Below are 13752 nucleotides of genomic sequence, written 5' to 3'. Positions count from 1 at the left end.
CGGTGATAGTGACCACAACTCCCTGACCTTTACTATAGTCATGGAGAGGGACAGGAGCAGACGGGATGGGAAAATATTTAATTGGGGGAGGGGGAATTACAATGCTATTAGGCAGGAACTGGGGAGCATAAATTGGGAACAGATGTTCTCAGGGAAATGCATGACTTTTTCCCAGGGTGGAAAAGGGCTATCACCAGGGGGCATAATTTTAAGGTGATTGGAGGAAGGTTTCGGGGAGATGTCAGAGGTAGGTTCTTTACACAGAGAGTGGTGGGTGCGTGGCATGCACTGCCAGCGGTGGTAGTAGAAGCAGATACATTAGGGGCATTTAAGCGACTCTTGGATAGGTACATGGATGATAGTAGTATGAAGGGTATGTAGGTAGTTTGATCCTAGAGTAGGTTAAAGGTTCGGCACAACATCGTGGGCCGAAGGGCCTGTACTGTGCTTTACAGTTCTATGTTCTATGTTCTATGTAGTCCTCTGACCCATTCCTTAACTCTGTGAGCCAGGGATTGGCTCAACAAGGTGCCAGTCAAAGTTATCACTATTAATAAAATGCAGCCCCCTCCAGGTAGGGAGTTGTGGTACCATTATGCTTTGCTCAGCCAAGTTCTCTGCTGGGAATATTGAATGAAAACAATTGTACCACGATAGCAAGAAATACCCTGGAGCGTTCAGCGAACAGTCTGATGGTTGACCTATCTGGTATCCCCTATGAAGAAGCTTTCTATTGTGAAGTTATGAATTGCTGTGGAATCCATAGAATTACTTCTCACTGTTTCTGAACTAAAATCCTAAATAGTTCTGAAAGTGAAAAATTGTTGTAGCTTTGGGAGTTAATCCTTTATAACCAGAACCTAACTAACCTCTATAGAAATGTCAGAACATAAATGAAAGCAAAATCCCTTCCAAGCCAAAAAGGTAAAAGTCCCAAAATGTTTCGCCCAGTGTGTAACACCTTACAATTATTCTCCTGAAGCTGCTTAAATAAATACTATTATTAAAGATTATTGTTGCAATCTAATATTCTGTAATTTATCATTTGTTTATCTCAAATTCACATTGCATCGTTATATACTCAGTCATATTTACAACTTTGACATTGCCATAATTGTGTTGAAGGAATAGACTTTCAAAAGGACTGTATTAACTCATCTGATTAATATTCATGAGGTGGAATCTGCCTTGAACAGCAGCACAGCAGGCAATAGTGAATCAGTGTTCCCCACTCCGGCTTGTTTTCCTTATTCCTTGGGTAGGCCTCACTTCAGTTCTCTGAGAGGCTGGCTGTCCTTTGGCAATGCTCGATCATTACCCCTACTGCCTTAATAGAAATTAAGACTGGGACCCCGAACAGGTTAACACTCTTGAGTATTGAATGCCTTTAGAAACTTGCATATTTGTTAATTGTCTTTGTTAACTCTGTTGACAGTGTGTCAATATCTGCAGGGGTCTCAATGTCACTTTTTTTTTTAGAATTCCCTCAGTTATAAAGTGTGAAAGTTCTTAAAAATAATCACAATGAATCATTTTAATGTAAGAATGTTAAATTGTCTGTATAAAATGCTAATTAGGCCACAGCTGGAGTACTGTGTACTGTTCTGGTCGCCACACTTTCGGAAGGATGTGATTGCACTGGAGAGGGTGCAGAGGAGATTCACCAAGACGTTGCCTGGGCTGGAGCATTTCAGCTATGAAGAGAGACTGAAAAGGCTAGGTTTGTTTTCCTTAGAGCAGAGAAGGCTGAGGGGAGACCTGATTGAGGTATACAAAATTATGAGGGGCATTGATAGGATAGATAGGAAGAAACTTTTTCCCTTCATGGAGGTGTCAATAACCAGGGGGCATAGATTTAAGGTAAGAGGCAGGAGGTTTAGGGGGGATTTGAGGAAAGGTTTTCTCACCCAGAGGGTGGTTGGAATCTGGAACTACCTGAAGAGGTGGTAGAGGCAGGAAACCTCACAACATTTAAGAAGTATTTAGATGTGCACTTGAAATGCCATAGCATACAAGGCTACGGGCCAAGTGCTGGAAAATGGGATTAGAATAGATAGGTGCTTGATGGCTGGCACAGACACGATGGGCCGAAGGGCCTGTTTCTGTGCTGTATAACTCTATGACTCTATGAGAAGTTTTTCCCAGTCCCTTCAGGTATGAACAACCAATTTTATCCATTCAAGATTTCTATTTCCTCCGCCAGGCTTTCATTTACCAAAGTGTTTATTCTTTAAATTTATTTTCACATGATATTGGCTTACAATGAGCACCATTCTTGTGCTGTAATGCGTTTTTTTGAAGCTGTTGCTCAGTTTTTACTTATTTTCTAGATTGGCGTTTATGTAAATAGTGATATATTTGCACTTGGCAAATTAGTGCAGCAGCCGTTTCTATTGCTGTCATTGAATGCATCAAATTAAAGGCTGGTTGTTTTTCAATGACAAGGGCTGAAGCCATTAGGTGGTTACTCATGAGTCTTTTTTCATCTTTAACCCTGCTGGTTGATTTCCATTAGTATTTATGTACAGAGTGAAAAATAAAACTAAGCATTCTGTAATTATTTTGTGTAGCAGAGAGAAGAACATACATAAAAAATAGGAGCAGGCGTAGGTCTTCGGCCCCTCGAGCCTGCACCACCATTCAATAAGATCATGGCTGAACTTCTTTCTGGATGCTCTCGTCCTGCCCTATCCCCATATCCCTTTGATTTCCATAGTGCCCAAAAATCAATAAATCTGAGTTGAATATACTTAATAACTGAGTATCCACAGCCATAAGAAAATTGAACTATTTTCCTCTGTCCATTCATTTGAATAAAATCATTGGATTAACCTGAGACAAGGTTATATTAATACAGCCTACCTAAATTATATCTAACTTCATCATGTATACAAAAATGTTTATGCAAACCTCTTATTTTGTTGACAAACCAGGTACTCAATTGATGAGAACACTGATCAGAAGAGATACTTCACCATCGATGAAGTTGATGGAACAGTTGCTACCAATGAGGTTCTGGACAGAGAAGATATTTCCCAGTACAACATTTCTGTTCTAGCAAGGAAAGTCAGTAAGTACTACATACAGTCAGAAACAAGTGAGTGAACAAGCTGACAACAAATTCAAGGGAAATGCGAGCCCTGTGGAAGTAGTATATATCGTACACTGTGACTCCAGTTTCAGAATAAAACAACATTTCAAGGATGACTGCCTCCATTGAATTAAATTTAGTTAAATAAACATGGACCAGAGTTTCCACACTGGGCAATCAGACACGAATTGCTCTCAAAATTGCATTAGTTTTCAGAATTGAATTTCTAGCTCAAGTTACTGCTTGAACCCATTTGCATAGCATCAAATGTAAAATCTTCCTTGAACCAATGCAATGGGGCAGTGTTTTCGGAAATAAATTTTAAAAAACATTTCTAATTTGATGTAGAGGAATATTATTGGGTATTTGTATGTCATCCAACATGATGCTAAGGCTGTTGATAAAGGAGAACATTTCGTAGGAAGAAGAGTGTCACCAACTGCCCATTAATGCTTTTATTTGAATGATAATCAAATGTTCTCCTTTATCAACAGCCTTAGCATCATGTTGGCTGATTTAAGCCATGTTTTTATTTTGTAAGTTTATTTTAAATGAGTTAAATATTGAGTAGCTTAATCACATCTCTTATCAAGCTCTTGGGTCCCATTTAGATATGGATTAATATAGCCATACAACAGAAACTTGTCTATGTAGAACACATCCAATATAAGAACATTGTAGAATAGTCTACAAAGGAATGAGGTGGACACTGAGTGTGAAGGGGTAGGGAGGCAGCAGATAATTAGTGTGTATTGGAAGGAAGAGGATTTTTTGGAGGCTTATGAAGTCGGGGAAAAAGAAGAAAGACTTGCATTTATATAACGCTTTTCACGCCCACCAGATGTCCCAAAATGCTTTATAGTCAATGAAGTACTTCTGAAGTGTAGTGTCACGGAACTGTATTTATTTTCTTCTCTGTTTGAAACAGTGTGCCTTTCAGAGTCTGTTAAAACCAGTGTACCTTTAAGACAGAGAGAGAAGTTTTAGATTTCTGAGAACAGTGTGCCATAGCTGCACTTTTTATCTAGGCAACAGCAGGAGAGTGGAGAGGTCACATGGTATAATGTTTCAATTTGACTGTGTGAAAAGCCAGCTAAAGCCAGTTTTGAGAAACACCAGCAAAGCGTGCTTACTGAAGGAAAAAACTGCCTATTTCTCTCAGCAGAAATTCTACAATGAGCTACAGGCCATGTTAATTGTCTAAGGAGGAATAAATCCTTTGAAGAGACCATTTATATTGCTGGAGGTAGCAAAATTCCTTTTCTTTACTTACAAGCCAAGAAATCTTTGCTTCAAAATTAAATTTCTCTTGATTGATTGTATTTTCTGGAAGTTACAGTAAAGTTTCAACTGAGAGACTGTTGGTTTTTAGACCCATTGCTTTACTCCTTGTTTAAAGAACTGTTTGATGCCTGCTGCAGTCGAAGTGCTTTTAATGCCTATCTACTAAAGGACTGTTTCATCAAATCCGTGTGGAAACTTTGAGTAGCATTTGATTATTTTTCACATTAGAATACCTCACCCATCAGGAATGTAACCCACAAAGAGTAACAACCCAGTTATTTATTTATTCTTAAGAAACGGCTAATTTTTAAAACATTTTTTTTTAAATGGTTAACCGTTGATTTTTGAGTGTGTGTGTGAATGGGGGAGTTAGGCTAAAATAAGAATTTATAAGGTCTTTAGACATAGGTTTATCTTAATAATGTTTAAGATTTAGTTTTAATAAATAGGTCATTTGTTGTTGTCTAAAGATACCTGGTTTGGTCTGTTTTATTCTGGGGGTTACTAGAATGTTTAATTTAGCTGTTTTCTGGTTGGGTGGGAAAACTTTAATAATATGCTGTGACCTGTGGAGTGATGGGACTGAATTGACAGTGCATTGCTCCCGCCTTGGTCCTAACAGTTGTCACTGTCAAAAGGCGGCAGCCAATTTGCTCACAGCAATCTCTCACAAACAGCAATGTGACCAGATAATCTGTTCTTGTGATGTTCATTGAGGGATGAATGTTAGCCAGGAGACTGGGGATAACTCCCCCGCTCTTCTTCAAAATAGTGCTGAGATTTTTTTACATCCACCTGAGAAGGCAGGTGGGGCCTTGGTTTAACATCTCATCTGAAAGACGGCACCTCCGGTTGTGCAGCTTTCCCTCAGTACTGCACCTGAGTGTCAGACTTGACTTTTGTGTTCAAGTCCTGGACTTGACAGATATAGTAAGATGAAGTGCTTTTGTAAGAGAATTTCAGGGAGAGGGGAATCGTTACTTGGTAAGAGTGGACGTGGGAGGGAACAAGCACTAATCCACAGTTGGAGAAACAGAGGATGTGGACTGGGATACATAACTGGAGAATATTTTGCAAACAGGGTAGAGTGAAGCCATGAGGAGATGTTGAATCAGGGACAAGTATCAGCAGCTCTACCTATTGCACAGTTCAGCAAGTAATCTAGAAAGAAGCAAGTAATTGCATTTATATGGTCCCTTAACATATCTCTCAGGACATCCCCATGAGCTTTACTGTTATAAATTGCTTGATCAAGTACAGTTAATGTGTTTTTGTGGGTGAATGCAGAATCCAAATTTATAAAGTGCAAATTAGAAGAAGGAAGGCAATTAATTCCTTTTGATCTCTATAATCTAAATATGGATGGGTGGCACATAATTGTTGGGTATTGGTGCTGACGACTGATGATACAGTACACATCGCATCCGTGCTTGCCATACATCATTTGAAAACATTTAAAGTATCAATATAAGGATGGCATTCAAAGAGATTCTGAAAGAGATCCCCATTGGGGAAACAAGAGTGGGGGGGAAGAAATTGTTTCAGGCATTTCTTGGCACAAGATTGGTGATGTGTTTGCACCAGGCAGACCAAAATCTTGAAGCCCGAGGCTCATCCTAAATTGGGGCATGGGCCTCATCACCACAATTCTGGCAAGCTGCCAATTCCAATCGGGCGTCTAGAGACGCTTTGCCAGTGTGCACCATTGTGATGCCAGCAGTAGCCCTCAGATAGGTCCTGAGAGGTGGCGGGCTGGCAGCATACTGAGATAAGTTTAAAAAGAACAAAAGTAGGCCACAAAATTCGGCTCCGTAGCATTGCTGGTGCCAGCTCTAGGGAATCCCAAAACTTCAAAAATGTTGGCCAGACTGCTTTCAGCACGACCTGTGTGGCTGACACGGCATATCCTGACTGTAAGGGTGCGAGTGCGAACATGCCAGAGGAGCACCAGAAGCATGCAGTGTTGTCAAATCATGATGTCAAACAGCATCTACCACTGATTTGGAGCAGAAACTGGCACGTTAGACCTCATGAGTTCTGCTAACACCCTATCTTAAGCATTCCCAGCTGAACATGCATTGAGTTGCATGTGGGACCTGCTATGAATGCTTTTAAAGGCATTACCATGGGCTTTCCAGGAAAGGTGTTTTTGAATGTCTTTTGTTGCTGCAGAGTTAGTGTAAGGACTATGTTGAGTGTTATTGAAGAAGTTGAAACAACTTAAGGATTCAGAATGGAGTGGTATTGGACTTTCACAAGGAGGTTAAAGGTGTTGAAAGGTCTGTCAGGAGAAAGGCTAATTTCAGTAATCAGTGCTATAGTTGCAGTTTTTCTTGGGCTGCAGCATTACTTGGAGATGAAGCAGAGGCCGCAGAGAGGGGAAGCTGTGCACAGAGGGAGCAGGACAGTTTGCAATAGAAGGCCCTATCCACCTAGGGTTTTCAGAGAGTTTCCTCCCACAAGCCAAAAGACTTGCAGGTTGATAGGTAAATTGGCCATTATAAATTGTCACTAGTATAGGTAGGTGGTAGGGAAATATAGGGACAGGTGGGGATGTTTGGTAGGAATATGGGATTAGTGTAGGATTAGTATAAATGGGTGGTTGATGTTCGGCACAGACTTGGTGGGCCGAAGGGCCTGTTTCAGGGCTGTATCTCTAATCTAATCTAATTATAATCTAATCTAATTAATCTAATTTCTACCTTCACCTCAACCAAGAGTCAGAGGCAGCTATGATTCACCAAAGAAATGGTGACTGAACCACACAGCAGGGTGAGGACGGTGTTCTCAATAGCTGTGAAGAAAACCATGGCCCTCAATTTCTACACCAGTGAATCTTTCCAAGAGGGTGCCAGTGACGTTTCCAACTTTTCACATTTCTTCGTGCATTGCTGTATCAGGAAGGTAACAGAGACCTTGTACAGAAGTAAAGGGAACTTTATCATTTCCTCCCTTACCAAGGAGAGGCAGGAGGAGCAGGCATGTGGTTTTGCGAGGGGAGTGGGTTTCCCAATGGTGCAAAGAGCCATCGACCGCACACTCATGACTCTGCGGGCCCCACTTATTACCAGGGAGATGATCCACAACTGCAAGGGCTACCACTCCATGAACATCCAATTGGTGCACAGAAGATCCTCTCAGTAACTGTTCACCAACCTGACAGCAGTAACGACGCATTCATCCTGTGCCAGTCAGCCATAACATCATCTTTGATCCATCACAATGAATCAGAGGGTGGCTGCTGGATGACAATGGTTACCTGCTCCACACCTGACTCAGGATTCCCCTCTGCCACCCAACCATGCATGGACAGCATGCCTACAATGAGAGCCATGCTGGCACTAGGAATATTGTGGTGCAAATGATCAGCATCCTGAAAGAATGGTTCAGCTGTCTGGAGCTCTCCAGTGTTCGCCAGATACTACCTTCAAGTTTTTGCTGGTCTGCTGCATCTTCCAGAATCTCACTCTCATGAGGGTTCAGCCCTTGCCACTAGGTCTTCTGAGGCCACCTCAGGAAGAGGAGGAAGAGGAGGAGGAATGGAGGAGGAATCCACTATCCTTCTGGAGCAGTTACTCAGATTCTTGCTCCTCTGAATCTCACCACTCCCCAACACTTTACCACAATTTCTTCTGAGTTCTCTACAGCATAACCCATCTGCAGCCTCACCCTCTGGTGAGCTGGTACAGGCACAATCCTTTCTCCCCTGGAGTTGCTGCAGCTCACTTATGCCCAGTGACTCATCACATGCTGATCCTGACTCTACGCTACCGTCTAAGGTACACACAGTGACAGTATCTGAGCTGGTGAGAGCGAGTGTCAGACTAAGTGATGGTGCCTCCTCATCAGAGGTCTGCTTTTGTTCTCCCCCTTCACTGATGAAGCTGCACTGACTGGCCAAAGGGCAGTCCTTGGATGTCTGAAAGCATAAATACAGAGGGGAGGGTTGGGAGTAAGGGAAGCTGTATGGAATGGAAATCAAGAGGTCCATGGTCATGTTATCTGCAGCTTGCACTTCATGCCTGATAGCAGGATGAGGATGAGATAGGATTTGTCTCAGTCATAGTTGGTCCCATGATATGGAGCACCATTTCCTCCAGAGGACTCAGGAGATTCAGGGTGCTTGTCCTTCGCCGGTTCTCTGCTGCTACTTGCGGTTATGGTGTGCCCTAGTCATGCAAGAGAAAAAGAAGAATGTCAGTGAGTGTGTTACAATGTGTTTGGGCAATGTGCCTGTTATAGCTGAATAGCTGGAAGTATGTGGAAGCAGCAGGAGGTGGGTGTGAGTTGGAGCTTTGGTAAGGGTGTGGGGATGAGATGGAGTCTCTAAATGTTCGGCATGAGGCCTGGTTGCTGCTGGGTGAGTGATCGAGGTGTGGTGCATTGAACAGCATGTGAGGCTGGTGGTGCGGTGGGTGTAAATTGTCATTTGAAGATACATTCCCAGACCTTGGCCGCCCGTGTGAGGTCATTGAACTTTTTCTGGCATCGCAGCAGTGGCCAAACTCTGGGAAATCCCCTCCCTGGCCACCTGCTCCCATTCCCTTTGCCATAAAGTGATTCTGACCTCCTGTGGAAACATAGTCTCTCTTCTCTTCTTGATTTCTTAGACTCAGGCTTCCAGCGCTGCATCCAAAAACATGGAAGTCCTCTTTCTGACTTGCTGCTCCATTTATAGTCCTCCTCCTTCTATCAAAGCCTTCCTAAGACTGTTCAAACAGCTGCTGGACCTGAGTATGCATCCCCTTTAAGAGGGGCACTGTGCCTTTAAGGGGTGCAGGCTGGCTGTAAGTCGTGCTAGCCATGCACGTACATGGGCCCCTTGCTGAGCGTGCAGCCAGTCAGCAGCACATTTTGCACTGGGCTGCATGCTACAATCATGCTGATGAGCAGGCAGCATGAAGTTTGTGTGCTGCCTGCCCTAATACAACCGGGATTGGGGTAATCGCGCATCACAGTCCTCGCACCCAATAATGGGCTTAATTGAATTTTTCCCACTCACTGTTCTATTGGTAGCCTCTGGTAGTACCTTTAAGAACCAATGTTCAGGCTGTAGAAGAACCCAAGAAACTGAGTGATGCTTTCCCAGTTCATGGTCAGTGCTGCCGAATTTCACAATGGGGTCGTAAAAGAGGCAATTGGTGCCTCATTGACATACGCAAGAGGCTTAAAGTCTGTTTGAGACAATCGCCAGGATGCCTGCATATCACCTACCCCAATATAGCATTGGACAGATATCTGGGTGTCAGGCATAGCAACGCAAAATTGTTGCCTTTCGTCTCAGTACTTTTTGCCTAGAAAACAGACACAAAGGGGCCCAATTTCACCTGTAAAAAGCTCATAACCTCTCTCGTGTCTTTGCAAATTGAATGAATGTGAGTTCTCGATAGTATCTGCAGGGTTAATTAGCTTGAGGTTGAGTCTTGCACATAGCCTGTATGTTCCATTTGTAAATAGATTTGCAGAAGGTTGTTTTAAGAATTGATATATTACTGCTTTGATATTTAAATGAGGATCTTGGAATTCAAGACTCTGCCAGACATTTGGGTCACTTAATTTTGATTAATTATATCCTCGAAGCATTAATCAGAGCATTTGTTGTGCTAACTGAATAGCATTCCCATTTAATCAGAGCACGAGGCAATAAAACGAAACATATAGCTCAGCTAAATTAAATAAAATTGCTAATTCCATTAAAAATAAAATAATTTATGTAAATTCTTCTTAGTTTATATATATATTTTAATCAACCAATTGTGAGTTATTGCAAAAAATATTCCATGTGTTTAAATGTGGAGGATGTGGAGGTAGGAACAAGGAGAGAAATGTGGATATAAAAAAAGAACAAACTGATTCATGGAAGACTGGTCTAATCATCCTTTCATGTTGATAATTGATTAAGGAATTTAAAAATAAATAACTTGCAAGCATGTAGTCCCTTATCACACTTCTGAGGACATCTGAAACCACCTCCCAAAGTATGCATTAATTATTAAAGAAGTTAACTGTGTATTCTGACGACACCCAGCTCTACCTCACCACCACCTCTATCGACCCCTCCGTTGTCTCTAAATTGTCAGACTGTTTGTCTGACATCTGGCTAAGCAGAAATTTCTTACAATTAAATATTGGGAAGATCAAAGCAACCTTGGTGTGATACTTGATCCTGAGATGAAGACCTGACCACATATCCGTGCCATCACTAAGACCGCCTATTTCCACCTCTGTAACATTGCCCGATCTGTCCCTGCCTCAGCTCATCTGCTGCTGAAACCCTCATCCATGCCATTATTACCTCTAGACTTGACTGTTTCAATGGGCTCCTGGCAGTTTCCCATCGTCTGCCCTCTGTAAACTTGAGATAATCCAAAACTCTGCTGCCCATGTCCTTTCTTGTATCTTGTTCATCCATCACCCCTGTGCTCGCTGACCTACAATGGGCCTCGGTTAAGCAATGCCTAAATTTTAAAATTCTCATTCCTGTTTTTAAATCCTTCCATGGCCTCACCCCTGTTTATCTCTGTAATCTCCTCCAGCTCCACAAACCTCTGAGATCTCTGCGTTCCTCTAATTCTGGCTTCTTGAGCATCTCTGATTTTAATCACTTCACCATTGGCGGCAGCGCCTTCAGTTGCCTGGGCCCTAAACTCTGGAATTTGCTCCCTAAACCTCTCCAACTCTCTACCTCTCTTTCCTCCTTTTAAGACACTCCTTAAAGGCTGCCTCTTTAACCAAGCTTTTGCCCATCTGCCCTAATATCTCCTCATGTGGCTCAATGTCAAATTTTGTTTTATAATGATCCTGTGAAACGTGCTGAGATGTTTCATTAAATTAAAGGCATTATAGAAAACCGAGTGCTGTTGTTGTAAACACAGCAGACAGTTTGCAGACTGCACACTGGGTGCTGAAACCAGGGTTTTGCTGGGGTTGGTTGAGGGAAAAAATGCTCAGCAGAACCAGCGAACGTGCATTTAAAGGACGCCACAGTAGCAACAGAGTAATGAGCCTCTGAAATACATTGCCGGTTAGTGTGGTGGGTGCTGACACTCTGTATACCTTCAAGAGGAAGCTGCAAGAGTACTTGACTGGGGCAGAGACTGCATCACGTAGAAGGTAAGTGGATTAACAGTAAACGTGCGCACAGTCAAATTGATCACCTGGATTGGTTTCAATTGCCTGAGGGGCTCAAAGATAAGTTTTCCAGAGCTTTTTCTTTCATTATTGGTCCTGTTTTTCTTTTGCCTCTCCCAGGAGATTACATTGCTGAGGGGTGGGGTTTAGGGAAGGATTGGGGTAGGAAGTGTCTCGTCATGATGCTCCAGCTGTCATGGGTGTGGGACAGCCTTGATGAATCAGCTGGTCTTTTCCAGTCCATCCTTTTGGTATGTTTGTACAACACCAGGAGAATTTCTTTGAATTTTGCCACTGGACTTGTAACATCCATCTCAAAGCAGTGGAAAGGGTAAGCAGAGTCTTGGCTGAATATATAATCTGAATAGCAGTGCCATCGACCATACAGCAATCCCACAGAAATGCATTAAAGTGTCAGCTTATATGTATACAAATGCCTGGACTGGGCTGAAACTCATAACATTCTGACTCGTAAGGTCAGCATTCAAGATGATACAGGGGAGTCATTTGTCAATATTATTGCAGTCTGGACCAGTGCAGAAGCACGATTGTGAAATTGGTCTTTAGTGGAAGGGCAAATCAGGTGATAATGAATCAACAGGCTGTTTAAACCCCACCCGCTTAACTTTCATTATGCCAATTCATTATCATCCAATTTCCCCTGCCATCGAGGGACAGTTTGAGGGTCAGTCAGCCCAGACTGCTTTTGTTCACCTAATGTAGAGTCGAGGTTCAACTTATTTGACAGCCCTTATGGCCAAAGAATGATTAAAACAATCATTTGAACATGAGGGAGGAAAGCAGCAAAGTTGGGTCTGACTGCATCGTTGCAGTCAGTGAACATAATGAGTAGGTCATTGATGCGGGCCTGAGTCTGGTCCTGTTGAGGTCTTGCTCCTAATATTCATCTGGGTCTCTGGCCATATTTCACACATTAGCAGTTTCCTTATGCCCTGTATTGTCGTAATTGACATTTCAACTATTGATCTAATGACATGTTCATTTTCTATGATTCTGAGAAGTGGCATATATGGTATGCTATCATATTAGTACCTTTTAATTTCATAACTTAGCTAGATAAGCACATGAGGGAGAAAGGAATAGAAGAATATGCTGGTGGGGTGAGATGAAAAGGGCTGGGAGGCGGCTTGTGTGGAACATACATGCCAGCATTGTCAAATTGGGCCAAATGGCCTCTTTCTGTACCACAACCAGCTATGTCTTCCCTGTCATGATGTGGAATCATCTCTCACTCTTCTCAATGCATTTGAAAACATAAGTGAGTAGAAAATACTTTTTATGTTTTCAATGGGTCCTGCAAAGTGAAAGATTTGCAACAGTGACAGGACAATGAACACGTGATAAGATGAAGGGAAAATTCCAAAGATGATTTATCATTCAAATAAAAGTTAATTTGTAGCTCCCTTTAAAATATGACAAAATTAAATGAGGATATCATTAAATCCTTGACTTACCAGGCCTTCTAAAGGTCCCTGATTAAGAAGTGACAGGAGTTCAACATTAATCTGTATTTCTGCCAACACCACTGTAAAACTATTCTATATGTGAAGGTTACTTCAAGAGCATTTTCTGGCTCCTCAATCTGTATCAACTGAGAAGGACAAAAGCAGGAATTGTGAGAACACCATCCCCTCCAAGTTCCCCTCAAGCCACACGCCATCTCATATTTGACTACAATCACCATTGCTTCATCACCACTGGATCAAAACCTGGGAATTCTTTACTTAACACCATTGTGGGATCACCACTGTAACAATTCAAGGAGGAAGTCCGTCAACACCTTCTCAGAGCAGTTAGGCATGGGTAATAAATGCAGCATCATGCACATCCTGGGAACAAATTAATTATCTGAATTGCACCCCCAAGAGCAATCAAACAAAGTTCCAGAGTAATAATTGAGATTTATTTGCAAGTAAACATACAAATCTGACCACTTTCAGTCAAGCAAGTAGGAGCCATTGTACGAAGAGTGCTTGCTTATCCATTCCTTTCCAACGCCTGTTTGACACAGACTCTGGATGTCTGACAGAGTTGGTTCCAGACACGTCAGTGCAGCACTGAGGGAGTTCTATATTGTCAAACGTTCGGTCTTTAGGATGGTAAACCAAGACCCAGTTGAGATGGATATCAAAGATCCTGTGGCAAATTCATAGGAGAGCAGTGAGTTCTGCTGTGGCTTTGTCCAGTACTTTTTTCCTTAACCAACACCATTAGATAGATTGACT

At 42.2% G+C, this 13752-nt stretch overlaps 1 protein-coding gene across 3 annotated transcripts in view; it reads left to right on the top strand.

Annotated features, from left to right (window-relative positions):
- Positions 1–13752, top strand: part of LOC137381317 (cadherin-12-like) — a 199771-nt gene that overhangs the window by 122431 nt on the left and 63588 nt on the right. For all 3 annotated transcript variants that reach the window (XM_068053715.1, XM_068053706.1, XM_068053724.1), the window contains one exon: positions 2934–3070. In XM_068053715.1, coding sequence (XP_067909816.1) covers positions 2934–3070 — 137 coding nt within the window. The remainder of the gene's footprint in view (positions 1–2933; positions 3071–13752) is intronic.

Source organism: Heterodontus francisci, chromosome 2 (assembly GCF_036365525.1).
Source record: "Heterodontus francisci isolate sHetFra1 chromosome 2, sHetFra1.hap1, whole genome shotgun sequence".
Classification (NCBI taxonomy): Eukaryota; Metazoa; Chordata; class Chondrichthyes; order Heterodontiformes; family Heterodontidae; genus Heterodontus; species Heterodontus francisci.
The sequence above is the reverse complement of the archived record's forward strand: the minus strand, read 5'-3'. Positions and strand labels throughout refer to the sequence as shown.